A 14609-nucleotide genomic window follows, 5' to 3' on the forward strand; every position below is an offset into this window, starting at 1 on the left:
GTTCTGTGTAGCAAGCTAATCGTATGGAAAGACGAAGAACCCTCATTGTATATTCTCTCTTTGAGACACTTACCTCACACAGTATCAGTTCTGTTTTAATAAGCACCAGTGAGAAATTAAAGATGGATGGTACTGCTTGAGGAAGAAGAAACAGTCAAACTGCTACGAGGTCAGTGTTCAGACAGACTTTAATCTTTATGTTTCTAATAACATTAAAATTGTTCTCTTTGCAGTTGACCATATTCAAATAGATGTTTTCTGAATCAAACTGCTGCACCACTTCCACATTATTAAAAGTCTATGCTGAGGCTTTAACAAAGTACAAAAATACCTTTAAAACACATTTCATGAGGGAAAATAAGTCACACACTCATCTGCTTGACCTTAAGTTAATAATGAGTTCACTAAAGTGCAAAAAAGCTAGAAGTTTCTAAGATAAATTGGAGAAAATCCTTCATACGTGGTTTTTTTTATGTACAATTTTTTTTGCAGCATCTGTATAAACATTAGGGCGGCTAACAAAGCGTCCATCATCTCACAAACCCGGTATGTAGTCCTTCCCAATTCAGTGCTACTAAATATCCCTGAACATATAAAATATGGAAGCTTCTGCCATGAGGGTGGTTGTCCTGCCAGTCTGTCTTGTACTCGGGTGGGTCAGGCTTTCAGCTGCCTGTAGAGAAAAACAGAGGGGAGATTCACAGTTAATATGGGAAATCTCTCCTTATTATTCCTTTGTGTCCTGGCTGCCAGCATCAGGCTGCCCTTACACAGGTTGCACACACAGGTCCCCAGTGGACACCTCCATGTCCTGTTCTCTTCCACCTGTGGAACATGGATGCCTACCTGACTGCAGCTTTGAGACTCTGGTACCAGTCATTAATCTCTTGTTGGTTGCTGGACATCAACAGCAGTGTCTTGTGTGGAAAGGAAAGCTGAAAGACAAACAGAATCTGTGACATTCCTTGCCAAGGCAAGTAAAGGCAGTAAAAGGAAAACCATCACCACTGAATTCTGTCCCTGCATGTTGATTTTCACCCATTTCCTTCCCAGACAGAAAAATTTAGCCTTAATATTGGGCAAAGGCAGAGCAAGTGCCAGTCTTGCCCATTGTTTCCAGTAGTAGTTGACAGGTCACTTTGACCTGTTTGGAGGTGAGCAGTTAAAATTCTCAGCAGCTCATCCTCCAGTTTTCTGCCATATTCCAAGCTGTCCCTAGGGGTCCTTCTACTACTATCTGCTACTACTTTCTCAAAGAGTTCTTTGTGATAGCTCACAAGAAAAGATCTTACACAACCTCAGGTGCAACTAACCTTGGAAGAACTAACCTTGAAACCCCTACAGAAGACACTGGTCTCTGTCAAAGCATCTGCGGCCCTCGGGGAGTTAGAAGCACAACATCTGTTGTAATGACATCCACATCTTTTTCACTCTCTGTTTTTCTACATGTTTGTCTGTAGTCAGTAATGTTACATATTCATTGTCACATGACTGTGGGGCTGCCCCCCAAACCTGTGGCTCTAGTGAGGGCATGTCAAGTCCTAGTGGAGCCTCCTTGCCTGAGCTAAGTGAAGCAACCAGCTGCCTGTAACCCCAGAGTGTGCAGGAGGCTCCATGCCATGAAAGGAAAACTACCCGCATCACTCAAGAAGGGAAGGGTTGTCCTAGCTCAGACTTGCTCACTGCATTTTGTCACCACTGTCATCTTGGTCCCACTGCTGCTGAGACAGCTGGAGACCTGCTTCCAGATCTGACTCCACTGGCACTTCTGCCTGGCACAGGTGGGAAGACTTACACTGAGTAGCCCTCCCTGGCTCCATGTGTGGCCGAACACTTTATCCACTGAGCACTGGTGGAGCGGGTAGACAGCCTGGCAGTTCAGTTTGTTGGAGTTCAGCAGGTGCAGTGGGTGGCAGGGCTTTGCCGCAATGAGGATATCAGAGAACAGGAAGAACATCCTACGCTTCAGTTCTTCTCCCTTGGAAGGAACCACCAAAAGCCAGCCTTCCCGGATATACCAGCGCCCTGGGCATGCCGGGGAAACAGAGACAGCTGTGAGATATGAGGGAGGGCAGGCAGGAATAAAAAGTAAAGGGTATACAGGAATACAGGGTGAGCCACCCTTGTGGGTTGCCGTGTTCTACATCAATTCCAGCCACTAGAAGGCACTGGATGTCAGCTGGGTCCCAGCACGGATAACACCAGTGTAGAAGCAGTAATCAGCCCAAAAACTTTAGTATGTGAGGAGCAGCTGAAGTTGTTATAGATTTGCTATATTATAGATCTCTTAATTAAGAGTAATTATCATATGAAAGTCTGTTTAAAGTGATCAGAACAAAAACATAGTTTGAGAACAGTATGCATATCTTTAAATTAACATAAGCTTTCAGAAAACACAACAAACTTTTAAATTGTGTTGTCCAATTGTTTGTCATTAATGGTATAAAAGAAGCTAGCTTCAGCTTTGAAAACTTAACATTTTTTCCATGTTTTGTTTGTGGGTGCTAATTAAATAAATATACTCAAAAAACCTCCCCAAAGCAAACCAAAACCATATTTCACAGGTCTTCTAACTATACAGACTTACAGTAACCAAGAGATTACAGATTGCAGGTTACTGTTCTAAAGAGAAGGTATGAAAGGAGATACAAAATGAGAAAGGTCTGAATAGGCAACTTTATCAACCTCTCTTGCAGAACAAAGTCCAGTGTCATCCACCTGTGAAATTAATTGCGATAAAACAAGAAGAAAAGAAAGCAGGAAGAAAATAATAAAAAAAAATTGATAAGCCTAACGGTAACCAGCAATTTAAAAAAATAATAATGAAATAATTAAAGCAGGACTTCTTACTAAGATTATTGTGCAAGATAGCCGTCAACACATGGGAATTATGAGGACACCTGTCAGTAAGATTATTTATAAAAATGCAAAGCCGTAACAAGGTATTGCCACCTGATCTTGTTTAGAAAACATCTACCAGGGAATTTCAGCCACTCTTTCATGCCTTAGCTTCTGCGTGAGCTATTAAATACCTTTTTGGAAAAAAACCCACTGTGTTGTTTTCATTATAGATTGTGTCATATTAGAATGCTACAGTCAGGAAACAAAGAAGCGAGTAAATTCCTGCTTAGCTTATTCCACTGGAACCACTCCTCTTACCTGAATAAGAAACTGAGGGACAGAAGGGTGAGGTGCAGGAATCAATCCAGGTTTAAAAAAAAAAAGGGAGGAAGGTGTCAGAAGCATGGGGCTGGGAACTGTTTCCTCCAGGGTTTGCTGTGATCAGACTCACAGGTGTACAATCTGACCAAGGCTGTACTGGAAGTCTTGGAATATAGATCCATATCCAGGATTCTCAGGTGTACAAGTTCTAGGAAATCGTGAAAGAAGGGCAAGAAAATATCCCTGGGGAAGCTCTGGATGACAGAACAATGTGCTCAGTTAAGGAGGCAGTTCTGGCTGATAAAGTATTTGTCCTGAATATGGAAGGCAGCAAGAAAAGCAGGGTTTCCTCACTGGGAGCAGGACATCTCAGAGAGACTGGCAGACGTGAGATACCCATCTCCAACACTCCCCCTTTTTTTACTGAATCTACAGCATTTTGTTTTCTCTCCTGTTCCCTCCTCCTGGCAACAGGACCCAATCTTAACTGTCCTGCAAAAGCTATCTTGCTTCTGGAAAGCTGGCCCGAACTAGCAAGCCCCAGCTGCCTCTTACATTTCTACTTCTCATATCCAATGATAACTATGTAACTCCAGCCAGTGGAAAACATGACTGTAAGAATTCTCTGTCCTAGATAATGGAAATGCCTTTACTCACCCTCAAAACTCATCCTACTATGTCTCAGAATTTTCGGAGACCAAAATAATTAGTGGACCAAACACCTTCAAACAATGGCCATATCTGGTCTAGTTATACTGTTTTGCAGTGTTTGTTTATTTTCATGGTGTTATCTTATTAGTTCTAACTAATGTTAGTTAGTTCTAACACTGATCAGGATAACTAATTTACGTTTTTAGTTACACACTACCCCAAGTGTGTCCAGGCACACTACCCCCATACATGCTTCTGCTCAGTATAAGCAGAGCATACCCTTTCGCCTGGCAGCACCAGAAGGATTCTAAGAACAGGAAAGAGAATTGTAAATTAGTTTTCCCATTGACTGAGCATATTTGAGAATAACCTCTGACAAGTAACCTTTGTTGTACCTGTGCTTGTTTGGCTTAGGATGAAGTTAATTTTTTCCATAGTAGCTGGTATGTGGCTGTTTTGGGTTTGCACTGAAAACGCCAGTGACAACACAGGGATCTTTTGTTTATTGCTGCGTAAGCACTGCTCAGTATCATTTTCTGCTACTCAAGCCACAAGTGAGGAGGCTGGGAGTGCACATGAATGTGGGAAGGGTCACAGCTGATCCAAAATCCCCAAAGGGATATCCTATATCATATGACATCATGTTCAGTCTGTTATGCTGAGGAAAGAAGAAGGAAAGGGGGAGTTTTGAAATGATGGCTCTTGTCTTGCCAGGTAACCACAATGTGCAGTAGAGCCCTGGCTAGAGCCCTTTCTTTGGAATAGCTAAATACCTCCCTACCCATGGCAAGTGGTGGGCATAACTTTGCTTGCATTAACAGCTTTTGCTTTATTTGTTAAACTGTCTTTATCTCAGCCCATGAGCTTTCTCAGTTTTACTCTTCTGAGTCTTTCCCCATCCCAGTGGGGAAAGTTTTTTCATCCAAAAATCCACATGTGTTAATTACAATCACATTCACAAGTACCTGGAGGTTCTTGTCTTAGAGACCTTCACAAACAGTGACTTTAACACTCCTCTCCAGCTGCAGCACTGTGCCTGGATAACCTCTGCAACAGCAGAGTTGAGTGAGACTACAGGTGAAAACCCAAATCACCACTTCATAATTGCCCAGACTGAGCACATTTCTCACAGTATTTCATACATAGCTTAGAGTGTTGTCTGGGCATGGAGAGCACCCAGTCACATAAAAGATCTGTTATCCATTTAAATGTTCTTACATACCAGTGACTGTGGCTTTATCTATCTCAACTAGCAACAAATACAGTAATTTTTGGCTCAGTTTAACCATGCAGATAAAAGAAAATTCTTCATATGAAGAGTGTGAGCATAATGCCATTAATCTTGTAGCTTAATGTAAACAACAACACAGTTATTGTGCCCTTGACACTCAGGAATCTATGGTTCCTGCAATGGAGTAAGAATAATACCACTACTTACACTCTGCCAAAAGAATTTAGTGTCTCTCTTTTATTCCCACCCAGGACTTACACTCCTGATCTTCTTGGGTTCCTAGCTTTCTAACCACATGTCATCAGCTTCTTCTATCTGAATGTCAGGCAATTAAACTGTCGCTTATCTTTACTCAAAGATTCTTAATATGTATAAAAAAAAAAAAAAAAGCTTGAATTAGTAGTCATATTCCTTTACCACCACCACAATCTGGGCAGAAGGGGAAAACTGGTTAATGTGAGTTGAGTCAGAGATGAAGGAGAAAATACGTCCACATATCTCAGCATGGAAGAAGAAAAACAGAGCTGTCAGAAAGACTCACCTGGAGTCAAAACCTGTGTCTTTTGTCCTTTGAGCAATTTCTGAACTCGAAGTAGCTGCAAGGAGTTCTCTCTCTTATCAAAGATGTCTTGGACCCAGTGAGACACCTCACAAACAGATTTCACAGTCTCTGAAATTATAGCAGCATATTCTGAAGTTATCACAAATGAATGCATATTTCATCTTATACATCTTGCTAAGAAAAGAAAAAGTATGAAATTAAGAAGAAAAGTTTTCAACCAAGTATCCACAACAGCTTTATTCAAGAATTTCTGTGAGAGATTGGACTAGATCACCTCCAAAGGCCTCTTTCCAACCAACAATTCTGTAGTTCTAGAAAACATTTGCCAATGAAACATAAGAGAAGAATAATTTTCTGGATTTGGAAGCAAAAACAGGAAAATGCCTTACAAGTGGTTTTAACTGTTTGTAAAATCCACAGAATCACTTAGCTTGGAAAAGACTACTGAGATCACCAAGTTCAACCTAGGATTGAACATCACCTTGTCACGTAGACCATGGCATTGAGTGTCATTTCTTGAACATTTTCAGAGATGGTGACTCTACATCTTCCCTGGGAAGTCCATTCCAGTGTTTAACAACCCTTTCCATGAAGAAATACGTCCCAACGTCCCTCCTGGCACAGCTTGAGGCCATTTCCTCTCATCCTGCTGCTTGTTATCTGGGAGAGGAGGCCAATCCCCAGCTGGCCACAACCTCCTTTCAGGCACTTGTAAAGAGTGATCAGGTCACCCCTTTTCTCCAGACTAAACACCCCCAGCTCCCTCAGCCACAAATCACAGGACTTGTGCTCCAGACTCTTCCCAAGCTCCACTGCCCTTCTCTGAACTTGCTCCAGCACCTCAGTGTCTCTCCTGCAGTGAGGGGCCCAAAACAGGACCTGGGATTTAAGGTGTGGCCTCACTAGTGCTGAGCACAGAGGGACAATCACTTCCCTGGTCCTGCTGGGCTCATCATTGCTGATACATTCAGGATGTTCTTGGCCTTCTTGGCCACCTGGGCACACACTGGCTCATGTTCAGCTGCTGTTGATCAGCACTCCCAGGGCCTTTTCCTCCCAGCAGCTTTCCAGCCACTCTGTCCCAGCCTGTGGCACTGCCCGGGGTTGTTGTGACCCAGGGACAGGACCTGGCACTTGGCCTTGTTGACCCTCACACCATTGACCTCAGCCCATGGATCCAGCCTGTGCAGATCCCTCTGCAGAGCCTTCCTGCCCTCCAGCACATCAGCACTCCCACCCAGCTTGGTGCAAACTGGCTGAGGGTGCTCTTGATTCCCTCATTCAGATCATCAATAAAGGTATTTAACAGGACTGACCCTGATACTGAGCCCTGGGGAACACCTCTGGATACAGCATGAAGGACATGAATTATCCTAGAAAAATTGAGGCATGTAACCAAGAAAGTCAGAGAATGGTTTGAGTTGGAAGAGACCTTAAAGGTCATGTTGTTCTAACTGTTGCCATGGGCAGGGACACCTTGAAATACATCACTTTGCTCAGGACCATATCCAGCCTGGCCTTGAATTCTTCCAGGAATGGGGCATCAACAAATTCCTTGAGCTACCTGTTCCAGTGCCTCACAAGCAGCAGAGCTTAAAAAAAAACAGAACTGCCATTTCTCTAACCTAACTCTTAGGCCATTTTCACAGGCAGTTACTCTGTATTATTATTCCTAACATGTTCTCACATTGCATCTTGAACAGTACATCAATGGTACATCTTCAATAAGATTGAGAAGGAAAATAGTAATCCACTAGACTTCCAGAGAGAGAGAGAGAGGAAGACTTTTTTTCCCTCTGGAAGCAGGCAGTACATGAGAGTCAAAGTATTCTTAGCAAGGAGTGTATCATTGATGAAACAGCCAGCATTTTCAGGTGGAATCATACTTGCAAGTTTCTGGTACTCAGCAGTGTCTGGGCTGGTGTTCTCCAGCAGATCTCTGAAGAAATGCTTGTACCTGAGGTGGAGAGAGCAGGTTTAATTCACAAGACACCAGGAGCAGCAGCAGCACTGCCTGTTCATAACTGCACAGTGAACAACACTCAGCCAGGAGACAGAATAAGCCTAACGAAGCAGTTTTGGTCACACTTCATTCATATTCATGTTATCATCAAATGTCTCAACTAAAGTAACCCGAGTATTTTGTACATCTGCAAACCAACCTTTGGCTTTTCCTGGGGATCCAATAGAAGCCAACTCACAAATCACTGAAGATCATGAGGCTCACTCAGAATTCAAATACATATGCCGTCAATAAGCAACAAATTTCTCTTTGAACCATCTATTTCTAATAGTGTATGAATGGTGGCATTCATACTATGTTTCCTGCCCACACAAGAAAATAAAGGCATTTCTAGAAGAACTAGGACCCTCTTTCTTCTTTTCCAGTCTTTACTGGAGAGGATAAGATCTCTGCATATGCTTTCTCCCAGTAAAGTCAAACAGAAGGAACTTAACAGATTCTCAGACTGGCAGAACTCATATGACCTAATGCATACGTACCAGAGTTTTAAAGAAATGTGAATATGATAGAGCTGATTAATGAAAAAGTTAGACTTTCTTTTAAAAAGCTCACATTTTTCCGAATAGTTGGACAGCAACAAATATACTGCTGTTTTGCAAATTTAAAAGAAGTATCCAAAGAATTACAGTAAAAATCCACCAATCAGCTTAATGTTTACTTCTGCCAAGCTGATTAAAACATTGTGCAAAATTACATGAAATACTGTGGTATGATGTGTCCAACTTATTTTCAAAGAAACGAGGTGCTCAATCTCTCAGATTTGTTTTAGTGTAGATAAGATCATGGTTAAGGTCAAGCTGCTGGATCTAAAGCAGCAGAATCTGGGCCCCTTTATTACTCACGTGCCATCCCCAAGAAAGAGCTGCCCACGAGTGCATGAAGCACTGTCCTCAGGCAGTTTGCCACTTCAAAGGGGAGATGATCATAAAATACCCTGAGATGGAAGGCATCCACAAGGATCATCAAGTCCAATTCTTGCCTCTGCATTTTTAGGACAACCCTAAAAATCACACATGTCCAGTGATGTTACCTAAATATGTCTTGAAAACTGGAAGGCTTGGCGCCTCACGAGGGAGATGCAGCAATCCTGACTGGATCTGTCTGGGCTCAGACAAATGTGATGGGCACCAAATCTGAGGAAAGCATACGGCCCTGATAACCAGAGAGGAAAGAGAAGCTCTCCTGTGTTCATTAATCTCATTTCTCTCCAAAAGTAGCCATCTACAAGAGTCACAGATTGCTCTAGGTCATCAATCTGCATAAAAATTGTGCAAAAGCATCACTGGCAGAGACCATCACTTCTGCAGCATTTCAATCAGCTTGCTTTCATTCAGGACCAAACTTCAGAATCTTACTGAGACGGCAGAAAGCCTCTAGTTGTACCCAAGAGCTAGGGGAAGGAGCCAGGGCTAATTCCTGCATCATCTCCCATCCATGTACACTGATTCCACTTTACAGGCACATCCTCAGGTCTGTCCCTATACTCTGATTTTGAGACACAATAGGCAACTTTCCCTTTCACAGCAACAAAGTGTTATAATCCTTTCTCTCTTCTTATGCTTATCCTTTGAAGATTCACAATTGCTTACTTACTGTTGCAGCCTCTGCAGGGGCAAAGGAAGCAGATCCTCTAGCTCCCTCCCTTGAAACTGAGGTCGAGTCTCCTGAAGTTTCTTAAACCGCCGGAATGACTTATTTTTCCTCACTTGCTCCTGTGTGCAGCAAAAAAGGGATATAGCTTTGAGACTACAGGAAGAACTATGTGCTCTAGTCGGTTCCGGAGCTTGGAACACTTCACTTTAGAGTTTAGGACTCCAGTCCTACAAGCATCAACTACTTTTGTGTCTATAGGCAAGCCATTCCCTTTCTCCTGACCATCCATTCCAGTGGGTAATGGAAATTATGTCTCCCCTCCATATATGGAATTAAAGAAAAAGATAAGGTTGATCCAGTTAGTAAAACAAGGAGTGCACTTGTGGCTTTTTGCCATGCCTTGCAAGAAAAAGCAATGCTGATCTGCACCCTCATCACTTTAAGACAAGTATTCAAAATGGCTTTTTCTCTTGGAAAATCAAAAGCATGAATACATGCATACAAAGAAAAGAGGGGGGAAACATCTCAGGTTTTTCTGCATCTGGGAACAAACATGGACAAAACTGGGAGTTGAGTGGTTTAAATTCCAGATACAGCAGTCAGGACTTCTGAATAAATGTATATTCTGCAGAAATTTCTTGAAGACAGGTTGAATTTGAAGACATTGGTGGGAAAGAAAAAATCGCCTTCAACATAGGAAAAAATTATGAAGGTAAAGGAAATCCCACTGGTAGGATACAGTTGGTGGTAGTGGGAAAGACTAGGAGACCTGACAATTCGTAGAAAGAGATCACTGTATCATAGTGAAAGCCTGGAAACTCTCTAGGCTTGCCAGTTAGGAAGAAGTGGGAGTAAATACACAGCTCTGGTTCAGAAATATACACGAATACAAATACAGAAAGCAGTGCTCACCATATGCACATACATATACAAACACCTGAAAAAAGCATCAGAAATTTGAAACTCTAAATAAGTAGAGAAATTTTCACCATATTATTGTGGAAGAAAGCCTGAATTTCATCAGCCCAGAAAAAGTAAGAGCAATGATCCCTCCAGAAACGGAAGACAAATGGAAAGATGTGACAGTTTCATAGAATGGAAAAAGAGAAACCGTATGAAGACTAAAGTAGGTATTTACCTTCAAGGTTTTATTTGCCTGCTCCAAATTTTCAGCATAGCGGCCATAAAGATCCAGACTCTGACAAAAGTTTTCTAGCCCTGGTCCCAAATTCCCTTTCTCCAGGTGAAGTGACAGAACACTGCACAAGGAGCAAAGATAGCTTGTGAGGGATACATTACTGATGGCATTTTCACAACTCCTTCTGATTCCTTCCTTTGCTGACCTGCCTTTACGATTCTCCACTTCATATCCACTTTCTATGCCAAATTCGTGCTTGGACGTCAGAGTAAGCCACAAAACACATTGTGGAGAAGACTTACTGAGCTTAAACTACTGCTCAGTAGCTGGGTACCCAGGTATGTGATAGAGATCAAGAGTTCCCTGATCCTGGGAAATCCTCCTGTAGAGCTTCTGGGGACACCTCCACATGCCATCAAGGCTAGCAGTGCTAGGACTGAATGCCTTTTCACAAGGTGTTGGCCTTATTTCCCCAAATCTTACTTTCTCATCAACATAGTCCTCCCAGTATAATTACAGGAATTGCATCCTGTGTCCACTTACTGGCTGGCTGAATATAAGGACTCCAGGGGTCCAAATATAGTTTCCAACACAGCAGGTTTCAGCGTTCCTTTGGCCTTTAAAATTGTCACAAAGTACTAAGCAGGAAGAAAAAAAAAAAAAGGAATTTCAAACACGGAGCATTCACAAATCATCATAAAATCACTAAATGGTTTGGATTAGAAAGGATCTTAAAGACCACCTAGTTCCAACCTGGTCAGAAACACCTTCCAAGCCCCATCCAACCCGGCTGGTCACTTCCAGGGCTGAGGCATCCAGAGCTTCTCTGGACCATCTGTGCCACTGCCTCACCACCCTCACAGTAAATAACTTCTTCCTAACATCTAATCTAAACTTACTGTCCTTCCGTTTGAAATCATTCCTCCTTGTCTTATCACTATGTGCCTGTGTAAAGTCACTCTCACTCTTCTTTATAAGCCCCCTTTAAGTACTGGAAGGCTGCAAATGTTATTAACCTCTGAGGTCACTCAAAGGCCACTTGTGGCACACAGCAGAAGGCAGAAGTTGCAGACTGAACACTCTTTGGCTTGGAAAGATATCAAATATTGTGACTGTCTACCAAAGATATCCACTATCAGATGTAAGTCTTACTTGTGGCTTTCACCATAACTGTAAACACTTGGAACAGTACTACAGTACTGAAAAGAGTCTATTTCAGTATCCTCCAATGCATCTGTTTTTCACCATTTTGTCCATAATTTTTTCTTGTCTGTGTCCCTACAGTTCATACATCTCGGGCATCTTAACGGCAAGCCTCCAATTCAATCAAAACTTAAAAGATTTACATCTGTGTACAGACCAAGGCCAAAAAGCCAAACCCACGAGCTACTGAATATTACAGAGCAGGTGAAAGAAAAACAACAAAAAACGCTTTCAGCCACAGCAGGTATCCCAGGCATTAGGAACATACCACAGTTTTGCTTTTTACCTTTCCCCATGGCAACACGAAGAAGTATGTGCTGTCTGAAGACACCCACATATCAGAAGGGGCAGAAATACTCACTGTGAGAACCAAATCCAGCTGCTCAAGGTATTTGTGCTCTGTTTCCAGCAGTTCCTTGGCTGTCCTGCTGCGCTTCCTCTCCCATCGAGCCCGCTGGTCTTCCACAGTGTTTGCTCCAACCACAAATGGCAGGGATGAGGCACTCATGGCAGAATTAGGGTTGATATACCGGGAGGTAAAAGATCCTGGAGAGCCAAGCAAGATGGACACACAGCAAAAGAATAACCTGTGTTGCGGGGTAGGATTCTGAGCTAAAAACTCTACACTTTCCTAGGAAATAAGGGAAGTCAGTTGCCAGCAACAATTATTAACAGTTTCCTTCTGCTTTCCCTCCCGTGGGCAGAGGGGCCCTGTATCAAACAGAGGAACACCATTAAAGAGACCAGGCTGTGAAAGCAAGAACGGTACATGACAATACGTCTCTCAAGTATATCTTAGTGTACAATCCCACATGTAAACCACTGCTTCCTGTGCTTTGCCCTTCCCATTCTGTGTGAAATTCTTGTTAAACTCAAGCAAGTTTTTGGGTGGAAAAGGTACTGAGGATAGGAGTAGAAAATAACCATAAGATTTGTCTTGTGAGAGGAACGTAGCAGGACTTCCCCGCTAACACAGGAAAAGAGAAGAAAGCGTTCTTGCTTGTTTTCCCATGGAGGTTACTAAGAAACAAGTGGCTTGCTGTCATTTTCTAACAGTATTTTGTGCTCCTGGAGGTCTGAGAGGCCGAGCAACTGCTGTGGATCATAACAGCTTTGCTTCTGCTCTTCTGCTACAGTATCATGATTTTGTTGCACAGAAGAACATTGTTTATCACACTCAGAGAAAGAGGCATATTTTAGCAGAACCCCAGTTAGATATTGTTCTTGTGATGAAAAGGCAGTGCAGGCAGTTGCACACTTGCCCCAGCATCAACTCTGCAGTTTCGCTGGAAGCTGAGCTGCCTCTGGAAAGTTCTGTTTCCCACATGGACAAGATACACTAATACAGAAAGATGTGTCATCATAGAGAAAGAGATTTGTCAAACACCATCTTCCAGAGACATTTCAGATATGTAAATCAATGTCTGAAACAAAAGTTTCACATCAAATGAGTACCAGGACTTGTTTAATAAATTGCCGAAAGTCCAGAGAACTGATGGACATGTGCAGTGTTTTATAGTAGCAGCAGCTTCTCCAGAGGTTTACACTCATATACTCTCACAGCACAACCACACACACAACCACAAAACACATTTTGGTCAAACAGGGCAGACCTGGCAGGAACACCGCCTTAAGCTTAGCATTAGTCCTCCCCCTGAATTGTTCGAGGCCAGGCTGGATAGAGTCCCGAACAACCCTGTGTGTGGAAGGTGTCCTTGGGCTGTGAAGGAGATGGTCTTTAAGGTCCCTTCCAACCCAAACCGCTCCATGATCCTGTTCAAGAGCAGTTGCAAAGTACTCACCAGTAATGGACTAAAACGCTGCCATTTGCCGAGCACCTCTAGCCTGGGTAGACTGCAGTCAGGATTTTCATTTTGCAGACCAATCTCTTTTAACACACAATAAATAAAACGAGCAAGTTATACGAGGTTTGACCATTTACTGTTCACATAAAGAAGTTCAAGCACTCCCATTATTGCACAATATATTCTGTATCAGTTCTGCAGGGCGAGTGCTGTCTGCAGCTCGTGGGTACACTAGAAAATACTTCACTTTCAGGTGACAGAACTGCTCCAGCTTGCTTCTCCCTAGCTCACATTCAGAACCTCTATTTTACAGTTAACTTCCTTATAATGCATCATTAGCAGAATCCCCTTCACCATTTCTAAATTTTTTGAGTACTCTCAAAAAATCCCTTCTTCTTATTGCAGCACAGCCCCTCTTGATGTCTCAGGAGTGTAAATACATGGGGAGTCAGCTCCAAGGGCCACGTGGCCCCACATCCCACACTGTGAGAGAAAGTGGAAGGGAGAGGGAGAAACTCTGGAGCCCACAGCCAGCTCAGCCACCCTGAGGAGTAAAGGAGTAAATATTGCAGAAGTTAATACTGAAAGTAAAATATGCACCCAGCCTTCCTTCAATTCGCCTGTGCTGCAGGGTATTAAAAGTGTATCAAAAAACAAGGGCATTATATTTTTTCCAGCAGATGAGAAAAGATCCGTTAAAAGTCTTGCAGGATTGAAAAGAATGCTTTTCTTGACCAAAAAATGAAGCATTTTACTCGTTATCAGGGTTCTGGTTGGTTTGCTTGCTTTTAATCAAATTAAATATGTTTTAAAGAAACAAAAATTTCCAGTAAAAAAGAAAAAAAAAATATGAGCACTCTGAAAACCATTTACTAAATGTTAACCAAATGTTTTTCATGAATTCAGGAAATACTTGGTGGAATCAGGGACTAATTTAGCCAAAGAGATCTTTCTGGGTTATGCAGTTGAGCCTTGTGACCGGAGTGCGGCTACCACCGAAGTCAAGCTGAGCTGCTCAGGGGTTCATCCTACCCAGGACCTTTCCACGGGTGGAGATCGAGACGAGACGCGCCACGACACCGACACCGGTCCCGATACCGATCCCGGCCCTAGCGCCACGCCGCCCCCGCCGCCCGTTACCTGCCGGTCCCGCCGCCGCCCCGCGTTCAAACGGGGGCTCCGCCCCGGTGGGCGGTCCCGGGGCGGGGCAGTCCCGGGGCGGGGCGGGGCCGGAGCTCGGC

At 43.1% G+C, this 14609-nt stretch overlaps 1 protein-coding gene across 6 annotated transcripts; it reads right to left on the bottom strand.

Moving 5' to 3' along the window:
* Positions 1 to 170: 170 nt before the first annotated feature.
* Positions 171 to 14549, bottom strand: ARHGEF39 (Rho guanine nucleotide exchange factor 39). Of its 6 annotated transcripts, none has more exons than XM_014875476.2 (11): positions 14509 to 14549; positions 13366 to 13451; positions 11925 to 12109; positions 10904 to 10998; positions 10361 to 10481; positions 9223 to 9341; positions 7493 to 7563; positions 5586 to 5714; positions 1796 to 2025; positions 847 to 935; positions 171 to 673 (listed from the first exon to the last, which is right to left on the bottom strand). In XM_014875476.2, the coding sequence occupies exons 3-11, from the start codon at positions 12069 to 12071 to the stop codon at positions 658 to 660; spliced, it is 1017 nt and encodes a 338-aa protein (XP_014730962.1). In that variant the 5' UTR covers positions 12072 to 12109; positions 13366 to 13451; positions 14509 to 14549; the 3' UTR covers positions 171 to 657. The 6 variants fall into 6 exon arrangements, with proteins under 6 accessions (XP_014730962.1, XP_088013514.1, XP_088013515.1 ...); XM_088157388.1 differs by having other exon boundaries at positions 11925 to 12194; positions 14401 to 14524; XM_088157389.1 differs by having other exon boundaries at positions 11925 to 12194; positions 14509 to 14523.
* Between the last annotated feature and the right edge of the window lie 60 nt (positions 14550 to 14609).

This window comes from Sturnus vulgaris, chromosome Z, assembly GCF_052056855.1.
Source record: "Sturnus vulgaris isolate bStuVul1 chromosome Z, bStuVul1.hap1, whole genome shotgun sequence".
Lineage (NCBI taxonomy): Eukaryota > Metazoa > Chordata > Aves > Passeriformes > Sturnidae > Sturnus > Sturnus vulgaris.